Here is a 15,611-nt window from a genome sequence, read left to right as displayed (position 1 = left end):
TAGGTTTTTACATGTAGGTACTGTTGAATGATCATTTTACAAAACTATGGAAAGTGAAGCTATCACCGGTTCAGAATGTAGATTCTACCAAAAACAATCGACAAGAAATAAAAATACTATATGAATTATGAATGCAACCACACACAAACTACGCCTGTTACGGGACTGCATTCAGTAGTAATTCTTTTGTGAGTTGATGTATACAGCTTTACATCAGTTTCCGGAAAAAGTTAGCTAGCTACTAGCTACGGCCTAATTACAAAAAAAAAATCCAAGACAGTTGTATGGAAAACATACATATAGTCAAAATAAAACAAAAACGGTATTCGATAAGCTTAAAATAGTTTGTCTAGGAATGCTTCCTAACGTAATGACGTCTAGCATCAAACTCTAACTTTATGCTTTATTATGAAATGTGCTAGCGCTATATTCTCTCACTATATTTTGATGGGAACGCAAATTCGACTCGACCTAAGATATTTCAGGCAAAGAATCTACGGTTTAACAGGTTTTTTGGAACACAGGATTTTCTACAATCCATCTAGCTTCCGAGATTTATCGGCAGAAATTCCTATATTTTTTTATAGGCTCAATAAGGGTTTTATTCCAGAATCTTGATCTCCGATTTTAGCTCCCTACAATAATGGTATTGATATAACGCATCCTCTGCCCCCTGTCGTGTGTGCTCCTCTCGTGGCTGGACAGTACTCTTCTCGGGGAGCGAAGGTGATCTAGTCTTGTACCATGAAAAAACGTATATAACAAGTAAATGGCAATAATAAAAGTGGGGATAACAGAGTTTGGTCAGAACTTTATTCGGAAATCACAGTACAGCACGCCTTGTCTCGTAACATTCATTACCTAATTTAATGACGACATTATAAAGTCTGATTTTAAATAGGTCTAATTTTTTGTCTACGTTTCATAGAGAGTACCAGAGAACAAGATAAAGACAACAACCAAAAAAAACCCTTCGATTTAAAACCTTAAAATATTATTTTTCAAAGAAAATTAATCAAAGAATGTTTGAAATAAATAATACTATCGTTTGCATACCTACTTTTAGTAATAACTTATAAATTACCTAACAGTAAAGACTCAATTAGTAATTTGATTTACCTATTAAACCTATTAGGTATTATTTATTTAACTTCACCTAAGATTCACATAAGAATAATACTAATAGGGAAGACCACTTACTCAGGTGGGAGAGTTGGACCATATTTCAAATATCACTTAAATTTTCCCACTAGTAAAATATCGATACTGTCATAAATCATACATAGTACGTATGTTGTGCGTGCCGGAGATATCCCCAGTGGTTCATGTTTCCCTCGGTGGTTTTGTATGTAAAAGCTTATTTAATTAATTATATTTGTAGGAGACAATGCTATTCCCATAAAAACCCTCAGAAACATTCTAAAAAGAAGAAATTATACTAAAAGAGAATATGAAAATGCCATGTCAATGAAATTTTATTAATATAAACCTTAAAGATTTAAAAGGTAAATTAAGGAAATTCAATCCAAGAATTGTGCGATAAATAAGTTAAAGATGAATATTATAAAGAAGAGCTTATTTGAGAAAAGTGACAGTGAATCCTAAAATGTAGATCAAATAAATAAAGCACCTAGGTAGTAAAGAGAAACTAAAGGACACAAAAAGAAACTAAAGGACACAAAATAATGAAAGATTCAAAACAAAAAGGCGAGAAAAGGGAGTACACCAATGGAAAGAAAACGTGAGAACCAAACAAGATTCAAAGGAAAAAGATGAGCGAAATAAATCTGGATAAGGAATAAAGCATACGAATTTTTAATGACAGTATGAAGAATGATGAATGTATTAAGTAGACTATAAATACATTTCCATTGTTGTTATTTCCACTAATCTTGATTTGAAGAACATCTTTACATAATTAATGGTAATAAAATCATATCGTATCATAAAATTTCCCAATGTGTACGATCAACTTTCCCAGACCCTGGTTGCAGTGTCCCTGGCGGTGGAGACTTGACTCTTAACCCAATTTTCATTGAAATCCCTATTGTTATCCCTATATTTTAATAGTATTGTTAATTTTTCATTTTATTGAATATATATATATTAAGAGTATTGCTAATTACCTAGGCTATGAAATTAAATCATACCTCTATATTCTTTTTACTTTAATAAATAGCGGTTCAAGTCTCTAGGACTTCCCCTAACTGATTTAGATTTAGTTCGATTTTTTTACCGCAGTAAATTATCTGCAAGGTGTGTTGGTTTAAATATACGTTTCTTTCTATTTTTCTTTCTATCAGTAGTCATAATTTACGACTAAATTTCAAGTCACACGTTGTCTAAATTATTGCTCTGAATTTAAATAGTATGCTAGTGACAAACTAGCATACTATTTAAATAAGATTTTTTAAATAAAAAGTGTCATACAAAAATACTTTCTCGGTGGAGTTAGCAGTTACGATAGCGACTTTATAATTATTTATTACAGCAATTAAAATTAAGAAGCATTTTTCGAGTTATCTAGAAGCTCTATGCATTTAATCCATGGATTGATGGAGTTAATACTTTAAGCCATTCTGTAATGATTTTAGCTAAAGTCTGACCTTTAAGATGCAGGTTTTACCTACAAAGTTGTTTATACTGTATTATCTTAGATCAATAGCAATATTTGTTTTAAGGTTGTAATATATAGATATCGATTCATAAACTTACAGTTTGAAGATATGTATGTAATTATATTTCATGTATCAATAACGTCTTGTTTTTCCTTCTTAATGTTAGCTAGAATTTGAATCGATTAATAATTCTGTAACCTCATAAATCCTTATATTTCTTTCATGACAAAAAAATAAAAACTTTTATTGCACTGACTCAATTTGAAACCAAAACTTGGAATCGACAGTATTATATGATAGGTATATCTTCGCTACTAGCCCAACGGTAATAGTGTAAGTAAAAACATGACATTTTATTAATGAAATAAAATTAATAAATATTAAAGAATTCAATATGGAACATTATAATAAATTAATAAGTACATTGCCAAAAAAGTTACAATGTTAATATTACTAATAAATGTTAAGTGACGAACTGTAACATTAGTAGTTACTAAATACTGTAATGAATTCTAATGACATGGATTAAAATTAAGAAAAATGTACAAATAAAAACAAATTTCAATGTTTTATCAAATTTAGATTTAGTACCTAATTTAAAGTAGTGTTTTTAATATTTATTGCAATGTTAATGGAAATACAACAAGGAAACGGTCCCTTGTATGACCTAGGACGCAGATATGTCAGTGTGGGCATCAGGGCAAGAAGGCGCGCACGGCGCTGTAATCAATACGCCGCTCTACTTTCAGCGACCTTCCTTATCGTAGCGGCCGCCCGCCTATGCCGGCGCTCTGCTACCGCCTATCCTTTCGTGCAAATTAATTCAATTAATTAATCATGTGTTTTACAAGTACTTGTGTAATATTGGTGTAAAGTGATCTATATATTTATTTTTATTATTTTACGAAAAAAATGCAGTAAAGTTTTATAGAATTTTAAACGAAATTGTCAGCATTAATAGATATTTTCAAATTTATATCGTGTTTATTTTATAAATTAATGCCGACCTTGTGGCATTGTGATGCAAGCGCAGGACATTTCCATATGATTTTCGTCTGGGAGAGAACCGACCCACGGGGGCGGTGAAGAGGGTGCGGTGGTAGCGGAGACTTGATATTGACCTAGATGTTCATTCAGAGTTCGGTCGATGCGAAACTTGACAACTGCGCGTTCCTGCGTTTCATGTTTTTCGATTTAATGTGCTTTTAATTCGGCAATGGGTTTATTTGTTTTTCTTTGTTGAATATAAATGGAGTCATTTACAGGACTCATGAGTTTATGTTCTAAATTTCACCATAGAAGTATCTCATTATCCGTCAATCGTTAAACTCGGGGGTGTAATGTGATGTTAAGTGCTCATTGGTGGCAGTGCGATCAGCGCTCAAGTGTCTCTCGATAAAATGATACTGCGATTTTTTTTAAATAGTTCCTGAATAAAAGCAACATGAAGCCGGAAAAGCAGACACCTATACCTGCGGTCACCGAAAACATACCCACAATGGAAATAAAGTACTCAGTGAGTATTGATCAATGTGGTATCGAACTTAACGACTTAGTTCAAATTTTATACAAAGCCATTAATTTGTTTTTATAGCTATTAATCGTTTAATTCATATCTATAAAAACTAAGTTATGTAATATTTGTCTCAGTTAAGTAACTGACTGTATAATATATAGAACAAATTAATAATTGTTATATTGTAACAGTGCAAGGAAGAAATTATAACGGAAACGGTGACTGAGGAAACGGAACCAGAACGCGGGAATTGGACGGGACGCTTTGACTTCCTATTATCACTTCTAGGATATAGTGTTGGATTAGGCAACGTTTGGCGATTCCCATATCTATGCTACAATAACGGAGGAGGTAAGTGAAATAGTATTTACAGTGATTTCTTCAGGGTATATGCTTGTATCTCATCTACTTTATTTTTTTGTAAATTGTAGAGTACTAATAATTCACTCCACGTTACTTATAACAAAAACATTAAAACGTGGAAGTATATGTATATATCTGTTATTAATACTTATTGAGTGTAAAAAAATCTTATGTAATTACAGTTGTAATGAGATAAATCTTATATTGAGGTTTTATTCGTCATCTATTATGTAGGTGTAAAGTAGCGTTCAGGTGACACTGTAGAAATAATGAGCGGTTGTATCGTGTTATTGCTAATGAGTTTGACCACTAATTTGCTTCCTTACCATAAATGCATTAAGTAAATGTTTTGTATTGAAAAAAAATGATTAATAGTTTTTAAAACTGTGGTACCTGATTTAATAAGAACTGTTTTGATATTTGAAAAGTAAAAAATAAGTCGTACAACGAGTATTCAAAATAAGTTAAAATATAATTTTGAACTATTATATAGATATGTATATTCATTTATAACAGTATATAGATCGTATAAGAGCATCATATCATACATTTGGGACAGGCTTATATTTAATTTGTTTGCAGGTGCATTTTTAATTCCATTCACGATTATGCTTGTGATTGCTGGCCTTCCACTCATGTTTATGGAGTTATCATTCGGCCAATATGCTGCTCTTGGACCTGTCGCAGTGTATAATCGATTCTGCCCCCTTTTCCGAGGGTTAGGTTACGGAATGGTCATAGTATCCAGTATAGTAATGCTGTATTATAATCTTATTATCGCATGGACCATTTACTACATGGTGGTATCATTCGCGAGCATCTTTTATCAACTTCCATGGCAAAACTGTGACGCTGATTGGAGTACTAAATGTAAGTTAACGTAATCAATTTCGTCCGTTCGAAATCAAGTTTAACAATCATATTTAATGACGTTGATTGTTGTTAATTCAAATTCACGCACTATCAAACTATTATTTTCTATTAATGTACAATAAATTATTTTAGTTTGTTACTCGTACGAAGAGGCGAATCGATGTCAGGAGCAAAATGGTACATATTACTTACGACAATGCTTAAACCAAAGTTATGCTACACTTCACGATATCGTCGCTCTTGCTGAAGTGGCTCTACGTCGACCGCCTGCTGAGGAATATTTTACGTAAGCTTAAATAGTTTCTACTGTAATATGTGGATAATAATTGTTTTTGATATGGGTTAATATTATCATTTTCTATTAAAATTTTAAATGTTTATCGATTGTTTTTACAGTAATCAAGTGCTAGGCCTGTCATCAGGAATCGAAGAGACAGGTCACATTCGTGTGGGCATGGCTGCGTGTTTATTTGCCGCTTGGCTTATCGTCTTTCTTTGCTTATGCAAAGGAGTACAGTCATCAGGAAAGGTATGCAGAATTAATATAAGTTTTTTTTTATATATTTTTTTTTATGATTGAAGCTTAAAGGGTTTCTGTGGCACCTTCACAGTGTAAAGATGCGGTAACAGATCGGTTATATGAATTACTACGTAACTGGCAAACTGACCTTGATCACTCTTTTTTTTTCGTTACATATACACCGGTCGATTTATTTATCAATCTGTAAACGTCAAAATATCGATAAGGAAATTCAGATTAGCAGTTATTCATGTGATTATTATATATAGTTTGTTTTTAAAAAATGCTTTTTAAATATTACGAATTTTCGGTAAACCGAAAAAACTTATGGTAGTAATTGTAGAAATTTAATTATTTTACAATTATATGCCTTGGAGGCCGTCTCTGGACCCTGCAGTCATACTCATCGGAGCCGCCCGCTAAGCTAGCCTGAATAAAATACTATACAAATCATTTTCACAAGTACGTGCGCACAAGGGGCATTATTTAATTCCTTACTTTCATAGATCAATGTTGAAAGTCATCATTGGGCTATAAGGTCTTATGCTGTATGAGTAGTGAGTTACTCGCGTATAACAATTAATGTAGTAAATAGAAATAAATGAAATATTTAATTAATTTGTTCTTTAATTTATATTGCGCAGCTGTGAAGAATAAGAAAAATAGCTGCGATAGCCTGTAGGCACTAAAATATTAGATAAAGATATTCTCTCTGTTTCTCTCAGTCGAAGGACGTCCAATGCTGGACATGGCCTCCCCCAAAGATCGCCACAACGAACGGTCTTGTACAGCCCGCAACCAGTGGCTTACCGTGATCTTCACCAGGTCGTCGGACCACCTTGTGGGGGGCTACCTACATTTACATCTTTTTATTAGCCTGACCTACAGTAGAACCTGTCTCCCTTCTCTCGTTGTTAGTTAGGTTCGGGATATCTAGTCAATAGTCCAATGAGATAGTGGTAGCCTTAAAGGAAAACTATAATACAAATATAAATTTTTAACGTGTCCATAAAATGAAAATTAAATTGTTTCAATAAGCGCTGGAATTAAAAGTTAAAATGTTTTGTAATTTTTTCGTTACTTTTTATAAATTGTAAATAATTACAAGAAATTTCTCAGTATTAATGTAAGTCAGTAGGAGATTGCGGAAGGTTCCAAGGACTGTTCCAAGCAACGCTAATAAGAGATTATAATTAAACATAGGCATCGCGGTTTTAGTGCATCTGTCTCAGTATTTAGGGGGGTAGCACACATTGTTGGCGGAGTTCATGGCTCTTTATATTACAAACTATTTTTTTTATGAAAATCATCAGCGTTACGAAAACATATCTAAAAGTATAAGTAATACAGCCAATGACTGATTTTTTACAAAATAAATAATAAGATCACAGTAGGCACATAAGTTCAATTCATATAACACAAAAAGACTCGGACGTTGTCAGCATTTCAAATTCATCATAATTTATTGGAGAAATTGTACCTTGTGTACATCACATCATTCGAACTAGAAAATGAATACTTTTTTTCTTGCTGCTGTGGCTTAAAAAGTGATTACGGTTTACTTCACTTACTTATAAGCTTTTTTAATTCATGTATTAATATAAACAAACAAAAAATGCGTTGTATTAAAATTATGTGAGTATGTAAATTTTTCACTATTGGGCACCTCCTCTCCTTTTAAGGAATGAGACTTAAGGGTTCGTTTCAAATCACTATTCCAGTGCATTTTGGTGGACATATGCAGTTTTCTAATGATATTTTCCTCCATCGCTGAATTTGACTTGAGACATTATAGATTACCATATTAAGCTAGTGAAACCAAGTAATTGTCAGCATTGTATTTTGAATTTTAGACTTTTCAAAAGCTGAGCCTTCTGGACCTGAAAAACATCTAAATTTGTAATGGCTAAAGTAGTATTTAGAAGTTCATCTTTTTGTTAATGTATTATTATAGAAGAATAAATTAGAAATGACAAAAATATAAATGATTACAAATAGAGTAGAACTAATGACATTATAGGAATCAATAGTAATTATTTATTATATTATTACATTATATTTGTTGACATTTGATATATTAAATTATATATTTTACATTGTTTTTTCCCCATTTTAATCTATGAAGTAACATACTACCATCGATAATGTAAAAAAGTTTTATAACATCATTAACATCCTTTTCACATTGTTTAAAAATATCGTATAGCGTTGTTTTCGTTGTTTTTCTCATTCCAGTGTTATAAAAAAGTGAAAAAGGATAGGGAGCCAGCTCATAGTTAAAATATTGACGAATTTCATCATTACTCTTTCTCAAAAAGCATAAGCGTTGGAAAATTAGATTTGGATCTACAAATAAGATTTGGAGCTACTTCAGTATTATTAATTTTTATTATGATTTTTTTATATAAATAATAATTACAATAGACTTTTGACGAAAAAGCTTAATTGACGCGTCTATAAGTCTAACATGCGCAAGTCGCAATTTAGCAAATCATATTGTTTTCATAAGATTCCTCTTAGAAATATGCCATTGTTTGTGTTTGTTATCTGAAAGAGTGTCTGAAAGATACAAAATGGTAGCAAGTTGTTTATTGTTCACAGGTGGTGTACTTCACGGCGCTCTTTCCTTATGTAGTACTGGTGATTCTGTTTGTTCGCGGAGTAAGTTTACCGGGAGCTTCTACGGGAATTCTGTTTTATCTTACACCGGATTTTAGTCAGCTTGCCAACGCTCAGGTATATATCGTCGTTATGTTACAGATTTACCTATTGTTGTAATAAACATGCGTATGGTTTTTAATATAATTCTTTATTTCAGGTGTGGGGTGATGCTGCAGTTCAAATATTTTTTGCGTTAAGTCCAGCTTGGGGAGGTCTCATCACACTTTCATCTTACAACAAATTTACCAACAATTGCTATATGTATGTACTGTTTATCATAAGTAGATTTTTAAAAATAATTTTATATATTCAAAGCAATGATTGTTGTTTTCAGAGATTCATTAATCGTGGCGGTGTCAAATATTGGTACATCATTTTTTGCCGGTTTGGTTATATTTTCCGTAATAGGGTTTCTGGCACATGAACTGAACGTAGGCGTGGATCGCGTAGTAGATCAAGGAGCAGGTCTAGCTTTCATAGTATATCCTGAAGTAGTAACTAGACTACCAGTCTCGCCTCTTTGGTCAATACTGTTCTTCGTTATGCTTTTAACTTTAGGACTGGATTCGCAGGTATGCTGATAATACATAATTTTTAAATATATTTAACTAAAAAAACTCTTTTAATTGCGTATTTTTCTGTTATTAGTTCGCTCTAATGGAGACGGTAACTACAGCAATATTGGATCGATTTCCAAATTTCCGTCAGAAGAAAGTTTGGGTTGTGTTAACGGTAGCCATTTTTGGCTACATGGGTGGTTTGATTTTTACAACTAATGTAAGTTTATGTTAAATATGTCGCTATTTTAGTTTGCTTGTAAATAAAGGAATTTTTACTAACTTCGAGCTTACTTATTACTTTCTGTTTCAGAGTGGAATGTATTGGTTGCAACTCATGGATAAATACGCAGCGAATTGGTCAGTTCTTATAATAGCTATTGGTGAATGCATTATTATTGCCTGGATTTACGGAGCAGAAAAGTTTTGTCGAGATATACAAAGCATGATCGGCCGGCAGTCAAAGCTCTGGGTTGTTTTTTGGAGTGCGATGTGGCGAATCATCACTCCAGCCGCATTAGTTGTAAGTAAAACAAAAACGATTACATCTTTAAATTTCATTCAGAGCTAAAAATTGTCACAATTGTAACAAAATAATTTATAATTTTATACTATGTACCGTCTTTTCAGTTTATTTTAGTGTTTAATTGGATCGAATATAAGCCGGCATCATATGGCCACTATGTGTATCCGATGTGGGCTGATGCTGTTGGCTGGATACTTGGAGTATTACCGATTGTTGTAGTAGTTATTATGGCTGTTAACCAGATTTGCAGTGGACCTGATGATCTTACAATAATGGAGGTGAGTAATAAATGGTAAGCTTTAAACCTGAAAACAAGTCTCAAGGAAACAGAGCTGTTATCAAGTTATCACGTTATCGTTATATAAATACTGGTCGTTGATTATCTCCTACTCATTAAAGTTAAGCTAAATAGCCAAGAACCAGTTAAGTACGTCTCTGACATAATTTTCACGCTAAATAGATTCTAGCGCCTTATCATTAACAATACCCAAAAAATATATATTTTGAGTGCTTAAAAATACATCGATGTATATTACTTTACTATATAAATTACTTTAGAAAGCACGTGTTCTCGCACGGCCAACTGATGAATGGGGCCCGGCGTCCGGGTCCGTCTGCAGTAGCGCACTGCGGACGGAGACGGAGCTGTCGCCGCCAGTGCTGCTACTGCACGGCCGCCACGTGCTGCGCGAACGGGGCGCATGACCCATGCACGCCCATCCGCTCATTGCTATGCGGAAGGTAAGTTAGAAAACTATTGACCTGCAACATAGGAAAAGCAAAAATACCATAGCATTCATACACCATTTCAATTTTTGCATAACACAATCTGTGTTTTGTTTACAAATTACATTAAATGATGTAATATTCAACTTCCATAGTTAATATAGCTTTAAAAAATATGACCTTATTATTATTATTAATTGAATTTATGCCTATTCAAAAATTAATAACACTTAAAACGGGTTGATAATAAAGTGTGCGCAGCACAAAATCCTTAGTATTAGGTTTATTATAAACTTTGCGTTAACAATACAGAGCTAGTCAAAATTTATTCACTTTCCGTATTCGAAAGACGAATGAAATTTTATTTTTTGTAATATGTAAATGTATTTATTCGAAGATATTTACTCTAAGTTGTACTCAAGGCAAATAAAAATAATTCGGGTAGAAACAAATTGCTATCCACGCGTTACGAAATAGAAAGTTGCCAGGAATCAGTCTCTGAAAACTCAATGATCCCACTAATCATTACACAATGCTTTTTACAAACTATTTTGAGTGCTTCTTAATATTTATCCGTATTTTAATAGAAAAATTCACATTGTAATATTTTTTGTTAAACCTTTCAAATGTGGAATGTTTATAAAATATTATATATTTCGAATCAATTCTAGAGAGTGAGTAATAGAGTGTTAGGAATCAAAAGAGACTTTTAAATCAGTGGCGTAGCTACGCATGCATGTATTAAATGGAGCCCAGCGAATCAGAAATGGATTTTTCATTTCGTTGCCTCATTGATGTATAAAAAAATCGCAAGAATAAAGTGTCCTAAATTTCTAGACACGTGATTTAAGCTACATAAGTTATTAAGAGGGCCACAAAGACTACTTATAATTGTGTTCTACAAAACCATAAATGGTTCGTGTAGCTCAGTTTTTCTATCACTACCACATGCTCTGTATAATTGTTGCTGTGTTATTGTATATAAACAATTAGTTGAGATTAATGTAATTTCAATTTTTGTTTTAAATCACTTATAATGCGTACCATTATCCCAGTTTTCTGGTGTATGCTGCCGAATAGCCGAATTCTCGTCTAACGCTCGGCTGTCCATGTTCGTTTTCATTATATAGAAGGGTTTTTTTGCATTAGTGCCCGAAAAGGCTAGTTATGGTACTGTTTTAAGCTAACTAAATATTCAATAATTTAAAGCCAATATTTTTTAAATAATAAATTGCCTATAATTAAAGCTTGATATTCATTATATATATATTCCTTACAGACATCTCATGATGGAATAGACGTAACATCTATAACTAGTGGCATAGAAAATGAAATAAAGAAAGCAGGCACAAAAATTAAAAAATCATCTAAGAAAAGAAAAGTCCAAAATTTTAGTCTGGAATTCGAGGAAAACATAATAGAACCTTTACTACAAATAGACAATGAAAATGTTGAAATCTCCAGTAGAAGTGCCAAATATTTATTAAACAAAACAAAGACTGATTCTTCGTTTGAGCCGACTAATAAGAGTTCAGAAAATTCTGCATTGTCAGCAAATTCCATATCAACGCCTGTCAGCTCAACAAGTAAAATCAATAATACTCCATATATAAGCGGGACGGCACCTTTACATAATCATATGAATACAAACATCTTTGGTATGTATGATGTATCAAAAGATATAGCTACAACTAAAAATTCCATTCTCGTAGAAATAGATGGAAGTAAATCAGGAGGATACAACCCTAGTCCATTGATTTTTACAACTGCAAAAATTCACACTGATAGTAAATCTAAATTAATGGAACCCGTACAAGTTACACCTGTTCCGATCCTTTCTACTATAGAAGGAAATATTGTGAGAACATTTCCTGATAATAGTGAACACCTTATGAGTAGCTTATCAACAAGACCTATTGATTTGAATATAAATAAATGTGGTATATCTGTCATGAGTGAGTCAAATGAAAGTGAAAAAAAATATATTAAAGAATTACAGAAAATTCATTCACTTAAGGAATCTACCAGTTCACACATTAAAAATCAAAACATAAGTAAATTATCAAATAAATCAATTAAGACTGGAAATTTACCAACATCTACTAATTCTGTATACTCTACAACTAAAACTATAACAGATGAAATTTGTATTGATAGTTCCACTATTCTTATGTCCAGTATTGATTCAGCACCAATTACTAATAAAGTAACAAAAGAAACGTCAGAGGAATCTATTAAAGATACACTTTTGGCACAAAATTCAATGACTACAGCCAACAGTATAAATAATGGAATTAGTGGTGAAAATAAGGCCTTAAAACCAAATATGCAATTTCCTCTTGATATACATGTAACAGATAATAAATCTAAAAAATTGAAATCACCGAACGCTTTAAGTGATATGAAAGAAAATGTTACATCAGCTCGTAAATATAGTCCTCTCTGTATTGTTATAGAAAAACATGAACAGATGTCTAAAAGATTGAAATTACTAGAGTCTTCTAATGATGTTGCCAACACATCCAAAGTTTCGTCCAGTGGTAGCAAAAGATTACAACGTCAGAAAAATGCTTCAATAGAAGACATAAATGAGACAGTAACGATTTCCAATACATTAACAAACAAAAGTAATAAATCACAAGAATTGGACAAAAATAATATTATTAAAACTGAAAAAGCGTCATTTAACAAAGGCGATAGTAAAAATGAAGATATTTCACCTAATGAGAAAACGTCAATTTCTTCAAAGTCTACTACCATAGCTGAAACATCAACAGCTGTGTCATCACCGCTGTCAATAGTATCTAAGCCTTTAGTTGGCCCAATCACTAAACAGGAAAAAAATTCTCCTACAGATGTGGAGAAATTGAGACCTTTAACTGGAAGTAGTGTTGAAGATTGTTCTAAGATTTTAAATAAATCATCAAGTGTGATTCCTGTAACCAAAGCTAAAGATGATATTAAACCACTTTCCATAACGACAGAAAAACCGCTAACTAATGTGACAGCATCATCTGTAATGGCAACATTCAGTAAATCGGATTCTCTCAATCTGGTTCCTACATCTAGCAAAGACGATGTATTAGTAAAATATGAATCTTCCGTTGAAACTACAACTCTTCCATCATATATAGTTTCAACGTCTAGAACTAAAATAGGCTCGACATTGACTTTTAATACAATAACAACCACATCAAAATCTTTGACGCAAAAGCCCCTTGATGAAGTCGTTTATACTTCAAATGGAAAGGAAAAAAAATCTACGGCGTCGGAACAAAGTAACAAAACCATGGTAGGTATGCCTTCAAACTTAACTAGGAGTAATAATGGTTCAAAACAAACAAAAACAAAAATTGATTCATCAGTGAAAGATGGTAGAGCTTAACATAAAATGTAACTATTTGCATAGTCTTTAGTTCTATTATTTTATTGTAACCGTCATTTACTATGTATTTAAAATACATAATTCGTATTTTAAGATATTTCTAAGATAAAATTCAATTCTTTTAAAACAACTCAATTACTCTTAAGAAAAGGCTTAGCAATCCTTTAAGCCGCTACTTATTCATAGATTGTTATACGTAGTTGTCTAATAGTATATTAAAACTTGTTTATAAATTAGCCGTTTTGTTATCAAAAAGAAAGAGTATCAGAAGTTGTTTTAGGTATTTTAAATGAATAAGCAGGAATGCTACTGTTGATACCCGCGAACATACGTTTATACATTGGCACTAGAAGCAATAAGAGTCTTTGGAAACTTTCAATCGTAAGACCTTAAATCTGCTGTCGTGTTAATAAATTGAAGTATCAACATATGTAGACACTCATCAATGAAGCAATTTTTTAACCATTCTCACATAAAGTAAAAAATAAATATTTAGTTGCATTGTCTGAAACAAAAATTTGCTTATGTATAGAATAAATGGAGGACTTTGCTCATTTAATAAATGTATGGAATTGAATAGATTGACAGCACGTTTGGGAAATGAATATAGACAAAAATTAAAACAATCGTTTGCTTTTTTATCTTGGTTCTATATTTTTAACCCTTAATAAGGTTTAGTGGTGCTAAGATATAAAGTAATATTTTTCATAGACAATATTATATTTTAAAATTTTTCGATACAATTTAGAGATGAATGATGTTGTCTCATATAAAGTCAATTTACACATATTGTTTAATAAATTTGATAAAATCGATTGATTTCTTTGATTCAAAAGAACCTATTCTGTGCCAAATTGTTTATCAATGAATATAAAGAAATTCAAAATCACAGGGTAGTACAAGATTATACGATGAATCTTCAATATATGACGACTGTAAAGTTTTTTAGAAATAAGAGATTTTTTCTGTAAAATATTATTGTTACAAACATTCGATTTGACTTAATTTTTGTAATGTTTACTTTTGCTAGCCCGGTACATATGTTTTATTAATGAACATTATCGAGAAAACAAAATTTAACTTTAAGCGCTTAATATAAATAAAATTGGTTCCTAGAAGTTCTCTTTCCTATCATGCGATTACAAATTTATATTGGTTACTAAGAACTTAAATTGATCTGAATTAGTTTAATGTTAAAAAAAAGTGTTAAATAACTTAATAAAATAATTTAGAACAACAGATTCAACATTAAACTAAATATCGCTATTTGTCGGTAATAGCATTTGGTTTTCTTTTGAACTTGGCACTCAATCGAGGGCCATATTATGGAATTTGTTATTGTCTTGCTGTTACTTTTGAGAAAGTGGTCGCGAGACATGATAACGTCCGCTTTGAACTTCTTGGCTTTATGATAGTTATTAACAGTTCCTTATCAGAACTATTCTTACCAGTAGAGGTAAATTTGAACCTCACCACAGAACATGAGCATGAAATATCAGAATCGAACGTAAGTCGGTTTTCAAGATTTGACGAGTGAATGAATTCTTACAGAATCGAACTGCAGTTCAATTTAGAGAATATGTCTAACTAAACAAAATTTGGATCCGGTGTTTGTTTGCAAAATTCAATACAATTTAGCAAAAATTATATATCAGAAACCAATGTTGTAAAAAGATGAGATATTATTATATTAATATTATCAACGGTGACGTCCTTTTGAATTCCTCCACATTCTGAAACGGCAATGCCAAGAGAACTTTGTGATTGTTGTAAGTCGAGTTTCTGTCCTAACGGGTATTTACTGAAGCTTGCCTGCCAAGCTTATGATCAAATTCCATGTCAAATTAATTGTTGCTGAACACAATA

General features: G+C 32.0%; 1 protein-coding gene across 2 annotated transcripts; it reads left to right on the top strand.

The window, feature by feature from the left end:
• The first annotated feature begins 3,641 nt into the window (after positions 1-3,641).
• LOC125077677 (sodium- and chloride-dependent glycine transporter 1-like) lies at positions 3,642-13,777 on the top strand. Of its 2 annotated transcripts, XM_047689679.1 has the most exons (13): positions 3,642-4,134; positions 4,326-4,485; positions 5,080-5,367; positions 5,503-5,656; positions 5,767-5,899; positions 8,492-8,626; positions 8,709-8,812; positions 8,886-9,123; positions 9,200-9,328; positions 9,422-9,631; positions 9,739-9,912; positions 10,193-10,375; positions 11,640-11,698. In XM_047689679.1, exons 1-12 carry the CDS (start codon positions 4,063-4,065, stop codon positions 10,337-10,339), a joined length of 1,944 nt encoding a protein of 647 aa, XP_047545635.1. In that variant the 5' UTR covers positions 3,642-4,062; the 3' UTR covers positions 10,340-10,375; positions 11,640-11,698. The 2 variants fall into 2 exon arrangements, with proteins under 2 accessions (XP_047545635.1, XP_047545634.1); XM_047689678.1 differs by lacking the exons at positions 3,642-4,134; positions 4,326-4,485; positions 5,080-5,367; ... (6 more) ...; positions 9,422-9,631; positions 9,739-9,912 and having other exon boundaries at positions 10,246-10,375; positions 11,640-13,777.
• Positions 13,778-15,611: the final 1,834 nt, after the last annotated feature.

This window comes from Vanessa atalanta, chromosome 4 (assembly GCF_905147765.1).
Source record: "Vanessa atalanta chromosome 4, ilVanAtal1.2, whole genome shotgun sequence".
NCBI lineage: Eukaryota > Metazoa > Arthropoda > Insecta > Lepidoptera > Nymphalidae > Vanessa > Vanessa atalanta.
The sequence above is the reverse complement of the archived record's forward strand: the minus strand, read 5'-3'. Positions and strand labels throughout refer to the sequence as shown.